Genomic DNA, 23,470 nt, shown 5'->3' on the forward strand with positions numbered 1-23,470 from the left:
GTAATTCACTTTAGAGGAAACACTTCTGGAATATTAAATGGCTGGTTTACCACTCGCTCAAAAATAATTTTTACTTGTGTAGACATTATTATAGTAAGCATTTAGCCTCTTATAATCTTTGACAACATGGGAGCTGAACTGCTGGTCATTTTAGTTGGTTTATAAGGCCTGTCACAATCACAGAATATGAAGTTCGATATATTGAGCCACGAAAATATTGATAGCCTATGATAAATGATATTATTGAAGACCTGTTAACGCTATAGAAACTACAAAGCTTAAAAATTACAGCAAATTTTACTTAGAAAAGTACATAATCTTAAAGTAACCCACTGACTAAAACATGAAATACAATCTACTTTGGGAAATTAAGTATTATATCAGAAAAAATGTACAATAAATGTGCAGACGATTAATATTGAGCCCAAAAGTGTATTGTTTGTCGACAGCATAATAGTAGTTATCGTGACAGCCCTACTTAAGTTATATTCATAGTGATTTAGCTGTAGAGTTGTGTTAGTATTAGTAGGCCTGGCTATCGCCATTTTATTTGCTGTGCAGTTTGAAATGATTCGAGCAGCATGGTATTCCCAGGCTAAGGTCTGCCAAGAGTAGGAGAAGAATAAACACATTTTTAGTATAAACGTATTACAATAGTGGTTGCCATGGCTGGAGTACAAGTGGTCAGTGGTAAGTACAGCAATAACTGGAGCTGTCAGAGAGGTGCGGATGTCATGGTGGCTGAATGGTTAGAGCTCCTGTGTGGCGTTTGGATGATCTCCCTGTATCTGGGAAGGTTTTCTCCTCTAGGAGCTGGGTGGTGACAAGCTGAGTCATCAGGACTGACTGTCCATCTGATTATTTCATTTAAATAATAATAATGCATTGGTTTTATGTAGCGCTTTTCTGGACACTCAAAGACACTTTGCTTTGCACTATTCGTTCACTCCATACTCGGTGGCGGTAAGCCACTATTGTAGGCACAGCTGCCCTGGGGTAGACTGACAGAAGCGAGGCAACCAGTCTGCCCAATCAGCCCCTCCGACCACCACCAACCACTCACTACATTCGCTAGGCTTCCTGGTGTTCCCAAACGGTCTCCCATCCAAGTGCCGACCGGGCCCTTGCCTGCTTAGCTTCCAAGGTCTGATGGGATTGGACAGAGCAAAGGCGGTATGGCCATAATACGGTCATTATTATTATTTCATTTAAATAAATTGATTAATGAATTTATTCGAACTTTGCAATAACAGCATCGTACATCCATTATGCCGAGACACAAAAAAGGCATGAAAAGAAAGTACAGTCCGAATGGGAGTGGGTGGAAGTAAATACTTGTATAATCCCACCCCTCCTAACAACTCACCCCTCCAAACAAATATCAGCTTCCTTTAACAACTACATTCAAAACTAGTGCATGTGGACCTTCTTTATTTAACTCTCAATTCAATGTATACTTTTAAAATGACAAATATGGCACGTTACCTTTATCAGCAATGGAACTGGAGCTGTAGGGGTGATCAGAATAGGTAATAAGTATCACCAATGCAAACCATTCTTATGTAACATCTTGCTCAAGCTCTGGTCTCCCTGGTAGACATTTACTTAAACTTACAACAGGCCTTCTTCAATGTAACAGTACTTCCACTGTTGTGTTTTTTCCACCTTTTGAAGATCCTCATATTTAAATTGGAAACAAACTGAGTTGTTCTTTCTGATTTTGTATACTCCAAATGTCAGTGCGCCAGTGTGACTAATGCAATCGCAGAAACTCTATCCTGCCGAAGAATCTTCTCCACTCAATTAACAACTTCTGCTCTCTTTTACGGCGCCGCGTTTGGGTCTTTGAAAACTTGACATCTGCGAGCAATATGCAGGCAGTCAAAGAGAAATGTCAGGAAATGTTTCTACACTCCGGCTTCATTCTCAAGGCTGGAAACGGCACGATATCCGACGGCGAACTGGAAGCTGTTACGTGTTTACCCAAGATTTTTCTGGGCAATTATTAAAGGTTTACAAGTCAAACAAGTTAGCCGTCCCATTTATTAGTTAAATCTGGACTGGAGGTGGGAAGAGTGCACCTGTTCGCGAAGGTTTGGGATTAAGTTCGCAGACTTTGGGTATTTGGACAAGAGATTTTACAAGACACCTTATAGGTCACGGTGATAAGGGCTGTAGGGAAGCCGTATGCACACACTGGGGAAAGAGCATGCAGGTTTAGTCAATAGAGAAAGAATTTGGAAGTTGCCACATGTTTGCAGAAATGGATAAATTATGGGAGAAGTTGTATGTAAGTAAAAGCACTGGTACCTCAAAACAATAATACTTTAGTAGAAGTTGTCTGTAATACAGTAGGAAAGGTTTTGCTTGAGAAATACTATCGCTTAACTACTGTCTCCTTCTGAGACCTAATTCTCATGTGATGCATATTAGTCTTTTTTTCCCATTTCTTCTGTTTCTTATTCTCTTCTAAGTAAGTAAGTAAGTAAGTAAGTAAGTGCTTTTTTGTCATTGTACAACCGCACAATGAAATAGTGTTCAGGTGTTAGTCCTGACATTGTGGGCCAACCTGACCTGCATGTCTTCGGAGGTCGAGGAAACCGTAGCACCCGGAGGAAACCTGGCTGCCTCTCCTCCTCTGATCCTCTGGAATCCTGATTTCAGAGCGTGGTGTCCTGCACTGGTCAGCTCCTCCTCACTCCTCTTCGTCCTGCGCAGCTCCCTCCGCCCCACAACAGTCTTTGAACATCTTCTGGTAAGAGCTTGGTAGTTAATCTGTTTTTATTCTCCAGAACAATAGAATGATAGAAGATTTGTGCGGCCTAGCTGTGAGTCTTGCCCGGATACCTCCTCGCTTGCCCCTTTTTTGCTTCCTGTAGCGCCTCTTGTGACGCCTCCACTGTGCTGTAGGTGTGGGGGGCTCTTGGTGCCTCTTCAGTGTTTACGTCTACGTTTACTTCCTATTTATTTTAATACTAATCAAGAGTGTGTCGAGACTGTGGCCCAAGTATGTGAGGATGGCGCGAGGGCAATCTCAAACCTACGCATGCAAGAGGTTTATTGAGAAATTAAAAGTGTCTCGTTGCTCCCAGCGTCCTCTCCCAATCTGCCCCGCTGATTTCATTTGTGTATCATTTGGCCTGAGGACATGAGGATGACTCACAGCGTCAGAATGAGATTTTTGTGAACTATTTGCTTCCTGTTGCAGCGTTAACTTTTCTCCCCTCTGTTCTTCCAACTATCTGTCCAAGGTTACAGACTTGGGCTTGTATTCTATCCCTAGTTTCACTTAATAGCAACCCTTTTGGCCGGAGAAAAAAAAAAAAAAAGCACCTGTGATCCTGCTCCTTCTACCCTGCATTGCTTCACTCCTCCTCTGTTTACATATGGCTGACCCTGCACACCTGACGCATTTCCTCCGTGGATGTTCTGTTTATTTAGATTGCAGTCTGGAGCGCCTGATACCTTCCAAAAGCGCGGCCATCTGCTCCTCGTTTACAGCTTTCGGGGCTCAAGCGGCCGGGGTTAGCATTGGACAAGACGTCGAACATGAGATCGTCAACAAAAACACCATCACCGTCGCCCCCCCTCTGGTTTTATCCCGAGCCAAAACACGATTGAATCTCTCTAAGAAATAACCTCCGCTGTGATAATGCTATTTAGCTGGACTTAGCGCTGCTTTAGCATGATTTAAACCAATTGTGCACTTTCTTAATTCCCCGCTAAAAGATTGGAAAACACTTCTACAGAGTGCAGACCCTATTTGTACAAGCACTTATCTCCCCCCCTGCAATTAAGGCTATTACGAGTATGGGCCCAGCGTGGCAGTGGAGGAAGGGGTCGTTGTAAAGGAGCATTAGATCCAGTAGTCGTAGTAGTTGAACTATAATAATAATAATAATAATAGTCTTGAATATGCGATAATACAGTACAGTACGTTCCATTAAATGAAAACAAAACTTGCAATTTTGTTCAATTTTTCATATTACAGTGTCAAAATAAACTAGAACCAAAACATGGCTTAGATTGAACTAAATTAGAAAAATTGCAACTCAGTGCTTTGTAGTTACAGGAGCACTCTTGACCTTTTGTTTCAGGAACACTCTTAAATACGTCCCAGATCTTTTTCCCTGAAAACTGAAAGATCAGGGGATCAAAGTAAGCACTGTCACACATTTGCCAAGTTGCCATGAGTTTTTGTTGTAGGCTGTGTAAGCAAAACCTGATGTCAGCAAAAGGTGTATATCTCGGACAAATGAACCCCTCAGAAAAGTTATGTTATGGCTTCTTGCGATACCCATATTGAGTCACCTAATGCCTTACATTTGCTGTAAACCACACCCCACTTTATTTTGTAGGGTTCATTTATTTTGCCACAAGCTACAAGCAGTTATTTGTAAACAGTTGGGGCTGCTGCTAACAGTATGCAAACACTTTGGCCTCCTTTCACAGTTTGAAAACGCAAATAAATCAGGCGCTGTCGTAATTTTCAAGTGGCAGTGAGGTTCACAAGTCTTAAGCTTGCAGAAGGGGCATCCAGCGTAAAATATATGCAAATCAATGCATTCTGGGAGGCAAAACGCTTTAAAGAGAAGAATTAGTCGTCCTTATAGTTGAGCAGAATTTTGCAGTATCCTCTTCTGTTCTTTCTTGCAATCATCACACATGAGTTTTGCCTTCTGGTTTAGTATTCTCTGAAATATTGAGGCTATTACCAGTGCATAGGCACTGCTTAAGATGGCAGACTCACTGGTGGCAGAAGGTAAAATGTGTAAGCCCTTTTGCTCGGGCCAAAGCATCCTTTAGTGCTCCTGGAGCTCGAGCCAGGGAGATTATCATGTCAGGAGTAATCCGACTCGGCCCACAAGCACAACTACGGAGGAGGAGCAACAGTTGAACAGGGGGGAGGCATCACAGAGAGGCTGAGAGAGAGAGCGAAGACAGAAGTTCACTAAAGCTCAGCACGCTCTCCCTCTTCACCCTAAAACCATCAGGCATCAAGCTGTAGGACCTGGAGCTGAAAGTGGCGGCTAAATGATCAAGGAACCTAAGAGAAAGCAGGGTGTAAGCGAGAAGATTGCACGATTTTTGACCGATGGACCTTTTGGAAGCCAATTATTTTAAAACATGACTGGATCTATTACACAACCTTGAGGTACACCAAGAAGCGGGATGTAAATTTTAATGTTTGCGACTTGATTTTTTACTATGGAAATATGAAAAAGAAGTATTAGAGGTTTTTTTTTCTCTTTTGGAATCAAATCAGGACACTTCCCCTATGGTTTGTGCTGCAGTAACAACAAACGCTCTGGATGGAGATGCCGGACTTACCCGAGCAGCACTTGTCGCCTGTGGAGGTCAGCTGAACGACAGCGCCACGCAGCTAAGTCTGGATTAGCCGGCCGAACGGTAAGGACAGCGCATCTTCTTTTGTTAGTTTAAGCCAAGGCAGCTTATGGAGCCGAAGGCGTGAGGAGGGCAGTTAGTTAGTTAGTTAGTTAGCAGGTTCGTTAGCTAGGTGGCAGTGCTGAGGGAGGGAAGGATGCCGCTTTGACTGGTACTCCACTGGGAGGGCTTGAGTGGCAGGGGGGGAGTAAAAAAAAAAACCCATGTTGGATTAGCTCTATCAACAAGCACGGTCCTTTTCCTGGAAGTCAAGTGTGCCACTGTCACGAAATGTTTGCAGAAAGAGTTAGGCACTGATTGTGACACGCATGTTTTAGGGCGACCACAGAAGGAAATTATCGCTCTCACTTTCCCAGTAAGAGTTTGTTTTGTCAGAGTGGAACCTTCTCCCTCCCTGTCACCACTCCAACATGGTGGTACACCTCATTATCATGGGTAATTACTCTCTTAAGTGCTCTCTGGATTTCTTCACTTGGGCACCACTTGGGCAGTTTGCTAAATGCTGCTATGAATATTTAACACGGCACACGCGCGTTTTAGGAGGTTTTGCATGCCCTGTGCTTTTTTTTGTGGTTTTAGTTGAATGGCAAAACAGCCTTCAGTATGCAAAATGGAAATAAGTTGATAGTGCCGCACAGTAGGTGATGATCCTTTTCCCTAAGCCCATATCATACGTGGAGATTATTCAGAATCTGGCAGAGCCACGGGGAGGCTGCTCAGAGGTTAAGCCGAAAATCAATTGAGCTTTTCAACTTTCATAACCGCTTCCCATCTCCCTTTTCAAGCCCGTTTTACTCTCCAGCATGTGCAGTTAATAGTTTTTAGAAAGCCAAGTCTGATATTGTAACATATCATATTTCAGATAGTTGTACTTGCTTGTGCTTGCTCGGATGAAGCATATTTTTTAGGACTTGCGTTCAGTTCAACTTGTGCCAGGCGGCCGTCAAGCGTTAAGAGCTCCAACATAAACATGTTAACAATGATGTGGAGGCGTTGTAGCCGCATTGTAATGGGACTGGTCATTGATAGATTAACACGCGGAAAAGTTAATGCTGGCATTTGGAAAGTAGTGACAGGTAGGGCAGCAAGATCATCTGCAACTGCATTGAAATTTGAATGCTTTGCAAGTGGCAACTCACAAAAAGCTGCAATTGTTTTGACAAAGTTAAGTCCTCTGTAGAGAACAAAATAAAACTGTTTCTATGGGGTCTTAATATGTAAAACCTGCTAACCCTGTGATGACATTTTGTGGAAAAATGCAAATATAATTGACTTCAGGATAAATATGTTATGAACTGACATTGTTATAGAAAATCCACTTTAAAGGGAATGTTTTTATCACTGTCCAAAGACGAACATTCAATGCAGCAACAAAAGAAAAGAACTGGGAAACATTAGCTGATGGGACACTACTGGTGAATCTATCAAACATTCATACCATGTTTTCCAAATGTGTTTGAGCTTCCAAACTAGCTCAAATCAGGACTAAATCAGATCTAAAAAGGGCCTAAAATAAATCTAAGTTGTACTGTAAACTGGATGTAAACCACTTGTATATACCAGGACAGCACCATTACTAAAGTGTACATGAACTCATCCATCCTTAAAATTAATAATGTCTATCATTGCAGACGACCCTGAGTGTCACCTGAAGAAGCCCAAGTTCAACCAGTGGTTAACGTAACATAGGAATCCAACAGTGACCAAATGCTTTCATGTGAACATTATAAAATCTCCAATAGTTTATTGTGACAACACAATCCCAAATTCTATTACAATACATCTCATTTACAATTAAATATTTAAAATCAAATCAAACCTAGTGACGAGACAGTTCTCATCCATGGTATACTTTGGATAAAAGGGCTATTTATAAGCACTTTGCCTGTGTTGACTCATATGTTCCACTATTAGCAATGGGCACAAAGCCAAAACTGGTCTTCCTTTGCACCTTGAGTCTAAGCGTTAGTGCAACAGGTTTGTCGTGCACAAGCCCCGGGTCACTGGATTAATCTACATAAGTATGAAAGGTGCGATAGCAGGCTTTCTAGAATAAATGGAAACCTTTTTACTTGTCAGTGTCTCATCCAAGATTTGATGAGACGCTAAAGTGCTGTCACGGTTCAGATTAGCACAATATGCGTGAAAAGAATTATCAGTATTCTTTCCATTTTAGACTCAGATGTTTTTCCCCATTTCACTTTAAATATATATATATATAAAAAAGCTTCGAGCAGCTTTGGGCCTAACCAGGAACGGGCTTGTTTTAATTACCGTACGGTGACAGTGCACGAGCCAATGTAAGTGGTTGCCCAGTAAAACAAAAATTACAATGGAGTGTAGTCTAAGCTTCTTGCAGTTGCATTTGGGCCAGCTTTTTTTTTTTTCCAGAACTAGCTCAGGAAATCCATTTTATTTTATGACCTTTTGGACTACCGCGATGCCAGAACAAAAATCAAGTTGATCACTTCATCCTGAAACAGTAGTTCTACCAAACTCATAAATTTTCTGTGGAATTTGTTTTGTTGGACTTTTTTATTGTGTGATCTCATTTTAGCTTTTCAGCCTATGCAATACTAATTACTGTGGAATTTATGTGTATAAAGTTAGCTGTAGGCCCAAGCTATTATTGGAATTAAGTAGTGTTTATATCCTGGCTGTAAAAGTGGGACCAGTACTGTTTAATGCAATGGACTCAAGAAATTAATTCCAATGTATAATATCAAACTCACCTCTGTTTAACTTTTCAATGTGTTTACTGACATAAATGAGCAATGGGTTGCAGCCTATTCTAGTCCAGCATGTTAGAGCAATGGAATGCAGCACAATCATTTTATGCAAAGAACTTTTCAAGTGTACTTTAATAAGGAACAAAAAGTATTTTCAATGGCTGTCGAGGTGGGATAGGTGGCTTCTTAATGTGCATTGTGTATATGATGGTTTTATTTACATTCACCATTAATTAGTCTATTGCTACCTGTATGGACTAGTGCAAAAATATATATATATATCTTGAATTTATTTGTTTGGGACAGTTAATTTCCCTCTGTTGTCTCACACCCACAATCTCATTCATCCTGGCCTATTGTACGTGTTTTTAGTGGTAGAGGAAGAAACCTACGCAGACATGGGGAGAACATAAACACACAGAAAGGCCCCGTCCTTGTGCTGTCGAGCACATGTGCTAACCACCATGTTGCCCACTTGTGTTTTCTTTTTCAATTTCAATATATCTACTTATTAAATGAACTTCTATTTATGATCATTAATGATTTTATTGGGAGGAATGGGGTAGAGAATGTCTATGCCTATGAGAGCACTATCAGTGTCCATTGTATTCTGTACAATAGCAATAAAGATCTATCTATAGGTTGTTTATTCTGTGTAAGCTAATTTAATCTTTGTGCAGAAATAGCTCTGGAGTTAGTTACCATCATTATTGCATACTTCTGCTGTCTACCCCTATTTTTATAGTTCTTATGCTAATTATCTGGGCCAAGTAAATAGTGTAGTGATGTACTTTCCTTCCGCATTGCAGACCGACTTTGTTATTGAGGTTTGTTTTATGTATTTTGGAAAACAGCTTGACCTTTGCTTGCTAATGAAGAAATGACAATATAATGCAATAAGAGAAACTGCATGTAAGATCGTGTTTTGAAGTTTCTGTGTTGTACAAAGCCATTCATCCTTCACCACCACGTGTCAATTTCAGTCTTGATCATTTTCAAACTTGTGGTTTGGCAGCCATTTTGCATTTCTGAGTGGCATTTAACATGTAGCCAAATTTGTGGTGGAGTGTTTCATGTCACGCTAGATTGCTCTTTGCACTAATTATTTTCCAATTGCATAGAAATCATCATGTTTCTAATTTTTCATTTATGACCCGGCCCAGACTTTCCATATCAGTTTTCATTAGGCAGAAAAGCAAAAGGCTAACGGTGCCTGGCAGACTGGAGTTAGCTTGCGCCCTCTGGATTAGCACCTCCACCAACACTGCAGCCAGGTGCTAAACCACGTGACTGCAGATAAAGCCGGCAGGCATTAGTGCTAATCCCGACCTGATCTTTGGAATATGTCCCTATTACCGCCACAAGCAGTCTTACGGCTGTCACCTATGGGCCGACGCTTTCCTATAAGGGGTAGCCCTCATAGAGTTAGCCTAAAAAACAACAGCAAACGTTTACATGGATATTAATCCGCGCAATCACATTCCTGCTAGTTTTTGCTAATGCTAATGAACCTTTCTGCATCTGCTTTTTATTAGATTTTATTTTGACCGACCATTAGGCCTTTCTAAAGTCGTTGCAATGATCTTGTCTGCTAAATGCTAATGCTGCGCTACTTATTTCGGGACTCTGAAAGAAGAAGCATCACCTTTATCTTTAACACAAAGGACTCAACAACAGTATGTGCTTGAAACAGAAACTCCTGATTCTCAAGAACAATGTCACAACCTATAGAGTCCGGGAAAATAAACTGTTACCATGGAGATCCACCATGTTTGTGGCTGTTAGCATACATTTTCCATAGACTACCATCAGCGAAAAGCAGGAAAAAGAAAGTGGAGAAACAAAGCCGTGGAACAAGCCGTTACCTGTTGAGTCACTTCTGGTAAATCCATCTAACACATTGTCTAAGTGTTTTAATGTGAACAATATATATTTTGCCTTTTCAATCTCCATTAGTTTATTATTGCTGCAAATCCCATGATGCTTATCAGAGTCATGAGCTCTATACTATTGATGCCCCTTTATGTAGTTCGGTGAGCAGAAAAGTAGCTTTATGCATTTAAGAAAGCATGAAACTGGCGTTATCCACATTTAGACAGCTTTTTTGCTTCTTTATGCTAAAATCAAAAGAGCATGAGGTCATGTATCCATCTTTAATGGTGTGATTGAACTTAATTCTATCACACCATTAAAGACCTTTCACTTTTAACTAAAAACAACAATTTTGTTTTGTCCGAGAAGAACAAAGTGTGTTCTGCAACCCATTAAAAACATCATCAATGTTTTTCTTTGTGGCCTATTGTTTTTCCACACTTGTTGTTTGGCTTCAGTAGTTGTGGCTTCATCCAATCATCTCCAAATGTTCTCATAAAAATCCCGCCTCTTTACAAATGTTTTCAACAGGTCGCTTTCCAGATTAATATACAACTGCTAACTCTGCTACCATTCTATCAATCTGGCTTTTATCCGGCATGTCCACTAGGTCTCCCTATGTGAACTTAAAACGAAGGGAATTGACAAGACTTTCTGGGACTCTTTCCAACAGCCTACAGTAGGTAATTTCTCTGCTTGGAGCTCAGGTATTTTGCGGGGTGTGTTCTAATAGTAGCGTCTAATTGGGAGGAGCGAAACACGCCTTTGAACGCACTAAAAGGAGGATTCCAATGTTTAGCACATACACAACAATAATGGCTGGATATGAGGACACGTTTTTAGGCTGGATATCACTCTCACGTAAACTGGATTATCGACAGTAATGTGATGCCGTTTCTGGGATCTTGTAGGGACTCTGGAAGCAAAGTAGCTGTCTGGACAACAATGGAAAGGTTAGGCTCTAAACATAATCCCTTTGGAGTTTGGGAAAACTGAAATTGGGCAATGCTCAGAGTGTTTACAGCGGTGTGAGTCATAGGCTGAAGCTGCGGAGTCGACGTATGGGGGGGGAAAAATGCAGCGGCTAGACATAAAAGTTGGGGATGCGTTCTTTTTCTTTCTTTTTTTTTGCCTTGCACAATAAACCTCTTGATTCAAGTGGCTGCTATCTTCTGCGGCTGCAATTATGTCAGACTGGTCAAGCTTCGGGGCGATGTGACAAGAGGGCTACGCTGTCTGGGCACTTTCATTCATGCGACCACAAATGCCTTTTAGATGTCTCCAGTTTGTCTGATATAAGCTTGTCCAGTTATCTTCCCATGCCTTTGCAGTGACACAATAAACTACTACCATGTCCGCTGACCCAATTATTGCCCCCAAAACATAAACGTAATTGTACTGACGGACATAATGCGATCTTTGAAGGCTTGTCTGGGTGTATAAGGATGTGCTGTATCTATGAGGAGTACAATACAAAATGTCTCGGATTGCTTTGACAGACGCCGCACAAATTCTTGGCACCAGCCCTCCGCTTTCATGCTTTGCCTTTGAAACATGTAAATGATCTTGAGGGAATGTCTTCAATCACGGTAGCTGCCCAGGTAGACACTTGACTGGCAGCCAGAGAAACACGCTACAAAGACATACCTTCACACTTGCACGGAAATAAACGAGGACTTTCGCACATGCCAAGCCCCGTCTTTATCTCCGTGGGACGTGTGCGTTTTTGTCCGAAGCTGAATGGGTGATTTGCGTTTGCTTTGGGCCTCCGCAGCTTGTCGGGGGAGCGTGCTTGGGCACATCGGCTGTGACAGGGGCAGACATGCAGCAGCTGCCGAAGCGAAAGAGAGTTCTTTTGCAAATCATCTGTATTTTTATGTGTGTGTGTGTGTTTGACGATGGCTTTTCCTCATGCTCCCGGCTCCTGGGGGACTCGGAGCATTTGTTCATTCAGGAAGGCCACGGTTTGCTCCTGTCTTTCCGCTGCGCTCCCAAGAAAAACACAGGTGCCCCCTTCCTCCTACACCGCACAAGAGGGGATTTCATCATTTGTCAAAACAGCTTCAATTGAGCAGTTTTTACTAGATTTGTTTATAGATTTGGGTTGTTTGATGGTTTTCTTCTGACTATGTCCACTTCGGGTGCTTATAGGCTCCTTCTCAGTTTTTTATCTTTGAAACCAATTGATTTATGTTTTCTGCTTTTATGTTGAGTCCATATTTAGAACTAAGTCCGGTTATGGACTTGGTCTAGATCTGGTGGTTCTCAGACCGGCATTTGGTAAAAAAAAGTTCGAGAACCACTGGCTTATACAAACGGAAATTATACAAAAAATGAACCGATTTTTGCCTACTTTATACCCATCTGACAGACAGTTCTATTTGAAATGAGAAACCTTTAAATCATCAATCTGAATTTGTTTGTTTTATTCTTTAACCAAGTGCATTTTCTCCAGTTCAACCGGCCTTTCCCAAATCTAACATTTTCTTGACTCTCACTTGAAAGCTAAGACCAACAAAACTGATCTCAGCTGATCTTTTTCATCACGTTTTGCCGCTTTTTTGTTGCTTTATTGTGGCTTTTTTGTTGCATTTTTGTCACATTTTGGCCACTTCATCCATTGCTTTCTTGTCATTTATGTGTTGCTATTTTGTCACTTTTTTTGTCACGCTTCTGTTGCTTTTATGTTGTTGTTTTTTAGAAACTTTTTCAATGTGTTTGTGTTGCCCTTTTATCCTCTTTTTCATTTTGTTTTTGTTGCTATTTTGATGCTTTTTTTTCAATAAACTTTTAGATTTGGGTCATGACAAAGTGGAGAAAATGTGCTTGGTTCAGGTGAGGGTTAAGAGGTTTAAAGCAGCAGCTGCTAACTGAAGTTTTCTGAATCTGAATCCGCAAACATAAAAACCCAAGGTTGTCCAATTTGCGCAGATTGAGACAATTATTTGAATACTTGAACATTCCTCTTTTATGCAGTGTATCTATGTCCCTCAGTTGGATTTGCATGCACAGTTAAGAAGATCTATGGTTATAGTCTGTCTGGATTGAGCTGCTGTCCTTGTCCAAGTGTAAACAGACGTTATATCGATTTATCACATGCTCATATTCTCAGGCCTGGCCTTTCATACCTGGCCTCTTCATTTCCAGCTCTTCTATCTGATCTGTTGTGCAATGAAGTGCTGGCTTTGCAGATGATTCCATTATCTTTTTTTTTTAGTGCTTCTGCCCTTTTATAAAGTCAGGATCAAACAGGCAACGAACGATGGAGAAAGCTGTTCACCCATTTTGTTTTATTTCATGTGTAGTTCTTGGCCAAGTCAGATAATAACCACGTAAGTGAAAATAAACCAATGGAAGCCTCTAATTGCAGACTTTCATCGAGGCATTAGGATGAATTATTCCTCCAGTGATCTCTTTTGTTTGGAGAGTTTTGGAGAAAGCTATGCCGAACACTTCTGACCCATTACCTATTCTGAAATCATGAGAAAACTGTAACATAATCGAGGCAATTGTCAATGTCATCTGTCTGTGTCTAAAATTAACTTCTGTCTTGTTTGCTTTTTCTGATTGATTGTGTTTAGTTGGTTCAGATCCAGTTCATTAGGCACAAGCTGTACCTCTCAATGTTTTACAATTGATATCCATCCCGCTGTCTTTGTTCCATTCCCCGATACGTCAAATTGTTAAGTCTTGTTCTTTGCCGTAAAATAGGAACAGAATGTGGAGGCTGGCAGAGCTTATTTTTGGGAGCGTATCAATCAAACTGATATTGAATGTGCCTGAAATGTTTGCATACTTCCCAGTCTGGTTTTGGTTGGACTATCATAAACAGTGTGTCTTGACCTCAATGGTGGATATTAATGTCTGCCGCATCGATATATATTACACGACATGCCAAACAAGCTGTTGGCACTTTTATTGGAGGGAAACAGATGGGACTATCTATCCGTATATATCTTTGGGAATCTGAGATCTGTTTTAAGGAATGAGGCACAAAGATAACATACGTGTGACATTGATGGATTATTGCTTCGGCCCCAAAGCCTTCACGAAAACGGCAATTGTCTCCGGCTGACCTATTAATTGGACAAGAAAACCGTTACCTCATTTGAAGGCATACATCAGGGCGAGTTAGCGTTCATGCTTCAGCGTTGCGTAGACGTCACACCTTCAAAGAAAGGTAACAGTTAGAAGAGAAGACAAATTACTCACACCTTGTCTCCTAAGTGATAATTTACACGTTCATATCTGTGAGGCGTTGATGGACCTCCAAGGAACAGATGTCTGCCTCAAATGCAGTTTCCATGCGCTAAGTGTTTAAGGATGTTAACTTTATATGTGCAAATTTATGATTTGACCTCTTAACCCGCCACCTTTCTCCTGTTTGGCTTTACCCAAGTCTAAAAGGTTCAAAAAAGAAAAAGGCATCAAAATAGTGATAAAAAAACGAGGATGAATACGCAACAAAAAAGACACAAAAATCGTCAATGAAAAATCTAAGAAAAATATGTCAAAAAAGCAACAAAAATGTGGCAAAAAAGCAACAAAAAAGTGATGGAAAAGCAACATAAAAGCCACAAAAAGTGACAAAAATATACGCAAAACTGTGGCAAAAACGTGTCAAAAATCATCAATGAAAAATCTACAAAAAACAAGAAAAACATGACAAAAAAGCAACAAAAATGCAAAAAAAAAAAAAGTGGCGAAAAAGCAATAGAAATGTGACAACAATGCACCAAAAAAGTGATGAAAAAGCAGCATAAAAGCCACAAAAACGTGACAAAAAATGCTCCAAAAACACAACAAAAAAGAGACAAAAACGTGACAAAAAGCGTCAAAAACCCTCAATGAAAAATCTACAAAAAACAAGAAAAACGTTACAAAAAGGCAACAAAAAACGTGCCGGAAAAGCAACAAAAATGTGACAAAAACATAACCCCAAGAAAAAACGATGACGAAAATGATACAAAACTGACGCAAAAACGTGACAAAAAAGCTTAAAAAATGCTACAAAAAAGTGACAAAAACGCAGCGACAACATTTAAAAAAAAGTTACTATCATTTTGTAGGATTTAGCTTTCAAATGAAGCGTCACACCGTTGCTCTCCAGATGAGAAGCTTTTAGGTTTGGGTAAAGCTGAACTGGAGAAAATGCGCTCGGTTCAGGCGGGCGGTTAGAGGTTAAATACATAGTTACAACAAATTTGAGACGCTACATTTAAACTCAAACCAAGAGCAACATTTTACACATACTATGTAATTTAGTTTTCCTTTATATTTGTCTGTCAACAAAAGAATTACCAAGGCATCTTATCATCAGCATGTGTCAGTCATTTGGAGCTGCATGCTACAGCCTGCAATGTAAAATGTTGAAACAATGTGAAGCTATCTGACATTAGTTGCAGTTCATAAGGTATAAAGCACTTTATACCAAGAAACACAATCTTTATTTATTTATTTAATATGAACATTGGACAAACCAGATGCACAAACAGTGAATTTGCAAAACTTGGAGACACATTTAACAAATGTACATTGCCTTGTCTTGTCTGCAATGTACATTATCAGATGGAGGTTGCAGCCATATCAGTTGCCAGGTTCGGTGGAGACCAGTATGTTGGACTGGTCACTCGGGAATCCAGCACAACTTTACTGCAATCATAGAAAAGCATTTCACATTCTGAGCCTGTTCCTACAAATACGTACATTTTTCACCAACAAACCCATTTCAGGACCAAGTTGAACGCCACTTCTCCTTTTTCGTTTGCCCACTTGCAAAAGTGAATTAGCAGCACGTTTTTGACTCACGCGGCGTTCTCTCATTCAGAGATCAGATTTGGCGCTCTAATAATGTAATACAAGTCATTTAATATGGTGAAGTTGGTGAAACATGCCTACAGAAAGCTACATTCTATTTTCCAGCTTGCCTGTTTTGTTAAATGACCCCATAGTGTGATGATCAGTCCCATTGTCTAACTGTCACTAATTGTCACTCTTATTCAAAACCATCACTTTGGCTCCTTGCCTTTGTTATCATCATTATAGAGGCTTGTGATCAGTTACTGCGGGTTTCCATAGAGCCATGTACACAACTTGTCAGCTTGGTTTGCTAAAGAGTGTTATTTTCACCCGTAGAAGAAATCAATGGAAACACAGACTTGTCACTGTCGTATCTAGAAGTCTGGTTGTGCCCGGCTGCCATATCATCACTATATGTTATTCGTCGTCTGTCTGTACATGTCTGTCAAGGGACAATGAAGTTCATCTTATCTATAGTTAATTTTGATCAAGAATTTAGAAGTTTTTGTCAAGGTTCAGCCTATTTGTTATTTTGTTTTAGTCCAGTTTTAGCTGATAAAATGACACTTAAATGTAGTATCTATAATACATTTTACATTTATATAATTTTATCTTATTCAGACATTTCTTCAACATTGACAAAGCACCAGATTTGTTCATTGAGTATTGGATTGGGATAGAATGACGCTCTTTTGCTGTTTTTAATCCCTACCATCCATCCATCCATCCATCCATCCATCCATCCATCCAACCATTTTCTTTCCGCTTTATCCGGGGCCGGGTTGCGGAGGCAGCAGTCTCAGCAGAGATGCCCAGACTTCCCGATCCACACACACCTCCTCCAGCTGTTCTGGGAGGACCATGAGGCGACACCAGGCCAGCTCAGAGACATAGTCCCACCAGCGTGTCCTGTGTCTTCCACGAGGCCTCCTCCCAGTAGGACATGCCTGGAACACCTCCCGAGTGAGGCGGCCAATCCTTCCTTCCTTTTAAAGAAATATCTGGACATTATTAATTTAGTCATCATCATTACTTTTCGCCTAGACTGGAAATAATATCTCTTTAGATTAAAAGTTGTAGTGGGTGAAATTAACACTGATCTCTTCACGCTAATGTGTCAGGAAAAGGGACCTTTAATTCCCCTAAAAAAATCCTACTCTCCCTTTTGCTCCTTCTCTGCCTCATCAACTCAGGCCAGCGTGTAAAACCATCACGTATATCGTTTACCTGCACCGCACTGACTCATTTTAAATGGAGTATTTACATGGGAGAAGTAAGTCATCTTCAAACGCTGCGGCACTGGTGTCGGACCAACAAAAACAGAATTAGTCATCTGGTTACATCCTTCAGCGAGGTGATTCGAACACGGCTGAGTCACTCTGTGCAGTTTGATTTAGTTGGAGGTTTTTTTTGTGTAAAGAGAGGTTGCGAGCTGAAATGTTTGACTGCTAAATGAGCACCGCTGGAGCACTTTATTGTACAGGAGTGGGTCCCCGTGACAGAGCCGTAGGAAATCCTGAATGATGGCTGTACAGATGGACTCATACGACTGGTTTGGCCTGTTTGGATACGTGCAGCTTCTGTGTTTTCTTTGCGCTGTAACCAAAACAGATAAGGACTATATTTTTTAAGACATATTTACAGAAAGTCGTGTTTGAATCCCAATGTGGAGAGTATCAAAAAGAAGGCACGCTCTCATTGTTTGTTTGTGATTGAAAGTAGCTTTTCTGAACGGGAAACTCTCTCTATTTATTCAAATTTAAGACTCTCTGAGGATTATTTGACCTCGCTACAAGAAGGTCAAAAGGTCCATTCCAGGCCTGTGTAGCAGTAAAAGTAGAGTTTCAGTTGCGGTTCTCACTTAAGTAGAAATTCAGGAAGACAATTGTAGGAAGAAAATGGATGGATGGATGCATGGATGGAATTGTATCAGCATAGAAAACAATAACAAGAGCAATTGCTGCAGTTGGTGATTATAAGATAAGTCTTTATTTATCGCACAATAGAGAAATTCACTTGCAAAAGCAGCTCTAAAGAACACTCAGAGGAGGAGCAGATAGTTAGGAAACATCCAATCAAAGAAGAACAAGGATAATGTGCAAAACCATGTATAATAATAGAAGAAAAAAAAGAAAAAACTCAAATGAATCAAAATATAAAAATATCAATGTTGGCAGTGCAAAGAACAAGACTAGAAATGTGTACAGTACATACTATTCTACTTGCTATATAGTATTAGAATAGATTAGAGAATAGAATTGTACAGTCTGTCATTAGATGATATCACAGCATAGCAACAGCCTGAAAACAGAAGCCAAAAGAATGGCATTTCTACATGACATTGTTATAATAGCACAGTGGTGCAGCGGTTAGCGCTCGTGCCTCTCAGCTCGAAGGTTCAATTCCCACCTGGATGGGGCCTTTCTGTGTGGAGTTTGCATGTTCTTCCCGTGTCTGCGTAAGTTAGTGGTAAAAACATGTGCAATAGGTTAATCCTCCAGTCTGGTGTTTCCGACCAGCCTGGCTCCACATCATGGAGATGGGTCCTCGAGCTACTACAGGTCACCCAACGACATTGAGGATGGGTCAAATTTGTCTACAGAGATTAATAAAGTATAACTTAACTTAATTTGTTTGACTCTGTATTGACCTCTGTATTAGTGATTTATTGTAGTATTACTATTATTAGTTGTAGTAACGTAAGATGGAACCAGGAGCACTTATAGGAGCAGAGTGGTCGTAGCGGTTGTGAATATATTATAGCCCACCTTGAAAACCACTCGGGCTCTGGAAGTATTAGAGTTGAACTTGAAAACATTGCAAAAATGCTTTTAAAAATGACACAAGTTTTGAGAAATCTTCTGCTTAATTGGGTGTTTTACTGCAACATACTGGATAATCATTCCCAATATTTTTACTTACCATATATTTTCCTCTCCTTCTTTACTTTAAGCTTGAGAAATATTGTGCGGATGTGATGGGACTCCTGCCAACACTGAGTTTATATCTGTGTGGTGTTTAATGTTGCTGACCACATCCTGGAAAGCTCCGGCTCTTGTTGTTTCCCCTGTATATGCCTCACTGTAAACAGCGGCCCATATGAACAGGGCTCTGCAGAAGCACTTGGTCTGGATTTGCCGTTAGTCGCTGCAGTATTTCGTTTCCTGCTCTGGGGGAAGGCTTGACTCCGGTGACATGATACCACAAATACAAAGTCCCACTCTTGTAAAAGTTCTCAAAGACTTCATGCGTGACAACAATGAAAGCAGAACATATAAGATCCAAATCCGCCACAGTGAGGTTTGTGGTGGCCGTAGTCAGTGAAGGACAGGGCATCGGAGAGAGTATAGAATTATCTTCGTTATTAGAGATTAAAACAGTGTGTATCGTTGATGTTTTCATTTGGTCTCATGATTGCTAGTATACAGTTCTTCTTCCAGGGACCTGTAGATAGAATAGATTTCAGACCTTGCATGGATTTAGTAGTGATGGCCAAATAGCTGCTTCATCTCTGTCATTCAGCCCAAGACATTTGGTACGAATGCCAATGAAAACTGTGTGATAAAAGTTGCTGCACCTTCAGCAGTTGCTCAGTTTGTGTGATGTGGGGGAGACATAACATGAACAGGAAGCTCCACTTCCACTGGACTCTTTTGAGGTGTGTCTGTTTATCCACATAAACGCAAAGACAGATGTGTTGATAGGGTTTCACCTGTGCGCGGTTGTGCCTTGTGTGATCAGTATTTCAGAGCCCGTCGGTTGGGCGGCAGAAGGGTGAAATCTGGCTCGGTTTCAGCTGTTTTCTTCAGATCTGACCTTAAACACACAGAGCATTCTCAGGTGTCAGCCAGGGGTGCAGGGCTCCCATCTAGAACCCACTTAGAGTGAAAATGAGCTGACAGACACAATCACTGAAAGTAAACGTCGCTAAAATAGAGGCTGTCTGTGACGGCTGGAGGTGAGAGATGAGGATTAGCGCGGGGTCACACAGAAGTGATAACTATTACTTGGCCCCGTGTGTTTTATAATGTGACAGGGCCGGTGCCGCTTTCAGAAGTGTTTGAACATGTGTTGACACTGAGATTTTTGCTTCTTACATTGGAAGTTTTCTTAACCTTCTGTACCTGGCAGACCTCCAGAGATGACTTGGTATGCGCCTTCTGATCACAAATGAGCAAACATTGCCTAAGTTAAACCATTCTGTCCATGACTTCTTTGAATCTGGCAAGAAGTCAGCTTTGAAGGCTGCAGATGGAAACTCGCTAGTGTAAAGCGTTATCTTCTTGGAGTTTTCATCATATCGTTAAATACCTTCAGACAATTTCACAAATCTCTCCCACATGAATTCCTATGCCCTTATGTATAGCATAATTGAAGTAGTGAGAAAAGTGTTACCTTACTTTACCTAAGGCTACACTGGCTCATGCAGTTGTTTGAAAGGAATCGAAAATTGCTATTATTTTGTCTTATGTGCTTTGTGTTTCTTGTGTTGCAGAGTTTCAATGCTCCTCCACGCTCTAAGATGAAGTTATGGAAAGGTGCTACTCTTGCCTTCATGCTCTGTGGCGCTGCCTTATCCGTCGTGCTCCTTAGAAACATGGCCGCTCTCGGACAGCTCAGGCCCAACGGCAAACACCCTCAGACTCCTTCCGCCAGTCACTCCAAATCAGCTTCACGGACTCTTTCAGCCTCCTCGACGAAGTCCAAAGCGGAACGGGACACGTCGGCGATGGGTGGTCTGCGGAGGAGAACTCGATCGACCGACGACATGAGCTCACTTCTCTCTGAGTGTAAGATAAACTATTCCCTTTTCCACACGTTCTCGTCGGCTGTGAGATAAGGCGAGCCCGTGAAGGGTGTCCAGGATTCAATTACCACCTCATTTGTCAACTTCATTGTTTGGGCACAGACGAGAAAGAGGAGAAGCTCACACATAGGATTTATAAATTATTTGACAGTGTTAAATGTTGATTTACTGATCTGTCTATCCATCCATCAATTGAAAAGATAAGATAAGGCTTTTTCAATCTCACAGTTTATTGTCAAATTCATTTGTCGCTGCTACACTTCAAAACACAATGGTGCTCACAGCTAGAAAATGTGCGACGAACAAAGACACGTGTACAATCAAAGAAGATAGATAGATAGATAGATAGATAGATAGATAGATAGATAGATAGATACATAGATACATAGATAGATAGATGTATATACTGCATTCTATCTATCTATCTATCTCTCTCCCCCTCTCTCTATCTCTCTCTCTCTATCTTTCTATTTATGTCTATCTATCTATCTATCTATCTATCTATCTGATATCTGTCTGTCTGTCTGTCTGTCTCTGTACTAACTTTGCACTTAAACTATGTCTAGTACTGTACGTGGATCAAATTCCACACTGAAATCCTTACAGAATAAAACAAAGGAAAAGAACATATGCATTAATCAGTGATTAATTCCAGAGGTCATAAGCAGTTCAGTGAAGTTATTTCGAGAGAATGTGGACTGTGCGGAGTCTGGCTTTGATGGGCTCAAATGTTATTAGGCTGTAAGAATCCAATTACTGTTGACATCACTATGTCCAAACCCCATTAGCCAAATAAAGTGAAACGTGCTCACTGTGTGTGCGCTTAATTTCAGCCACTTGATTCCACAGAGGCCACGTGTTAAAACAGAGATCGATGATGTTTCATACTTGGAAAATGACACAACAGTTTGATACAGTAATAAAAGTGATGAGGTGTCTTCTCCGCTTGTGGAAACTTGTGCTGATTGACATACGACAACAAACACAGTTTACTGGAATCCACACTTGTTTATACAGATGCTTCATAGACAAACTTTATCAGCGGTTGTTGTTGAAATCCTGTTATTTGACGCTGTCACTCATCAGTAACTGTTGTCTTGTTCCTCTGTCAGTCACCCTGATGTTCCAGAGCTTCACGGAGAGTGAGCTGCAGCACGTGGTGGGGGCGCTCTTGGACAGAAAGAGGCGAAGAAGCCGACTGGACCAGAGCAGAAGGACTAAAAGGGCACGACGGCCCAAACCCTGCTCCGTCAGGGAGCTAAAGCTAACCGTGAGTGAACTGGGCCTTGGCTATGAGAGCAATGAGACAATGCTGCTGCGCTACTGCAGCGGGAAGTGCACGGCCAACCGCAACAACTACGACATCACCATGGAGCACATGATGAGGACTGGCTTTAAAAAGAAAGGCCGCAGAGACAAGGTCAGCAACGGGCCCTGCTGCCGGCCCACCGCCTTTGAAGAAGACTTTTCCTTTTTGGACGATAACTACAAATACCGTACGATACAGAACTTATCGGCGAAAACCTGTGGGTGTGTATGACCCATAGATTTCACTATTTCCTCTCATGCTGCTCAGCCTCTTTATCGTGGATATATTGTTATTACTGTGGAGTATAAGCTCAAAGGATTTATATTAAAGCTGTCCCAGGGCCACGTTACATGGTTACATGAGCGGTGGGACCTTCTCCAGTGGACACAGAACTCAATGTTTTTACGTGGATTTATGTAAAGAAGACAGGAATGACTGCACACACCTCAAAGATGCTTTCATGTTTTCTGTCTCTGTTTTTACACTGAACAAAGTGGTGTAACTCTCATTTAGCAACACAACTTCATGCCAGGTCCGAATCCTCCACTCTCAGTCTGATCATTCACACTGGTTATAGCAGCTGTGCAAAACAAACAGATGTACATTTCGACATATTCCACTCAGTTGAAAAGGACTGTGTGTAGCGTTCACACATATGAGATCGAATTTTTCCAATCTGATCTGTAAAGCTATCAACACGTTCTTAACACACCCGCTTACTGCAGATCTGTTGAGAATTTCATTCATACGGAAAAAGAAACATGAAGTCAGAACTTGGTTTCTACATATTTTAAAGTCCGCAGATCGACTGGCACTGATCCAGGCTGTTACCCGCCCTCAGTGCAGCTGTGACAGGCCGCAGCTGCTCGGGTCTATTTACTGAATATTTCAGTAAAGTTTGAATAAATAAATACTACAAAACAGCCTTTCTGACAGCTTCAAAATTCTGTGAGCAGCTGTGGTCAGTTTGTTTTCCGTTTCGTGCTTGGCTGTTGCAGTGTTATTACTCAGGTAAAATGTTTCTAATATTTCAATTAGAAAGATCCCTCACTCAGATCCGGCTGGAGGTTTGTAGATGAGTGACAGCGCGCCACTGCTTTAAAAGTCATTATCACCTCAGTCAGGTCCCGCGTGAAATGCTTCATCCCATCTGTTCTCTCCCTGTAGCTTTTTATACTTGTCCCGAATGATTCTGTGCTACCATTACCCCCCTGATAATTTGCCAAAACACACGCCGGTCCCCTCCTCTGATGCATTCATGAGCCGCTCTGGAGGTAATTTGTGAAGTTTACATTTGGCCCAGTTTCAGGCCCGGGTGTAAAAAAGAGGAATGGCTACAGTGAGCAAAAGTGACGCGTTGTAACTTTCAGAAAACAAACCATGAAGCGGGTCCAGATTTTTGTATAATTATCGTTTCAAACCTCCAGCGCCCATAGCCTTTCCTCGGCCAGTCCTTTGCCTAACTTATGAAGCAACGTTTTTTTCCTACTTTTACTTTCGCTCTTGAAACCGTCACAACAGATTGCCTGAAGTAACAGTGGTTGTGTT

At 41.1% G+C, this 23,470-nt stretch overlaps 1 protein-coding gene across 1 annotated transcript; it reads left to right on the top strand.

Annotated features, from left to right (window-relative positions):
- Positions 1–5,328: 5,328 nt before the first annotated feature.
- LOC306973086 (neurturin) lies at positions 5,329–22,153 on the top strand (the record flags this gene model as incomplete). Its single annotated transcript, XM_079569901.1, has 3 exons — positions 5,329–5,409; positions 20,302–20,596; positions 21,726–22,153. Exons 2-3 carry the CDS (start codon positions 20,329–20,331, stop codon positions 22,151–22,153), a joined length of 696 nt encoding a protein of 231 aa, XP_079426027.1. The 5' UTR covers positions 5,329–5,409; positions 20,302–20,328.
- Positions 22,154–23,470: the final 1,317 nt, after the last annotated feature.

The sequence above is a fragment of the Gobius niger genome (genome assembly GCF_951799975.1).
Source record: "Gobius niger genome assembly, chromosome: 13".
Taxonomy (NCBI): domain Eukaryota; kingdom Metazoa; phylum Chordata; class Actinopteri; order Gobiiformes; family Gobiidae; genus Gobius; species Gobius niger.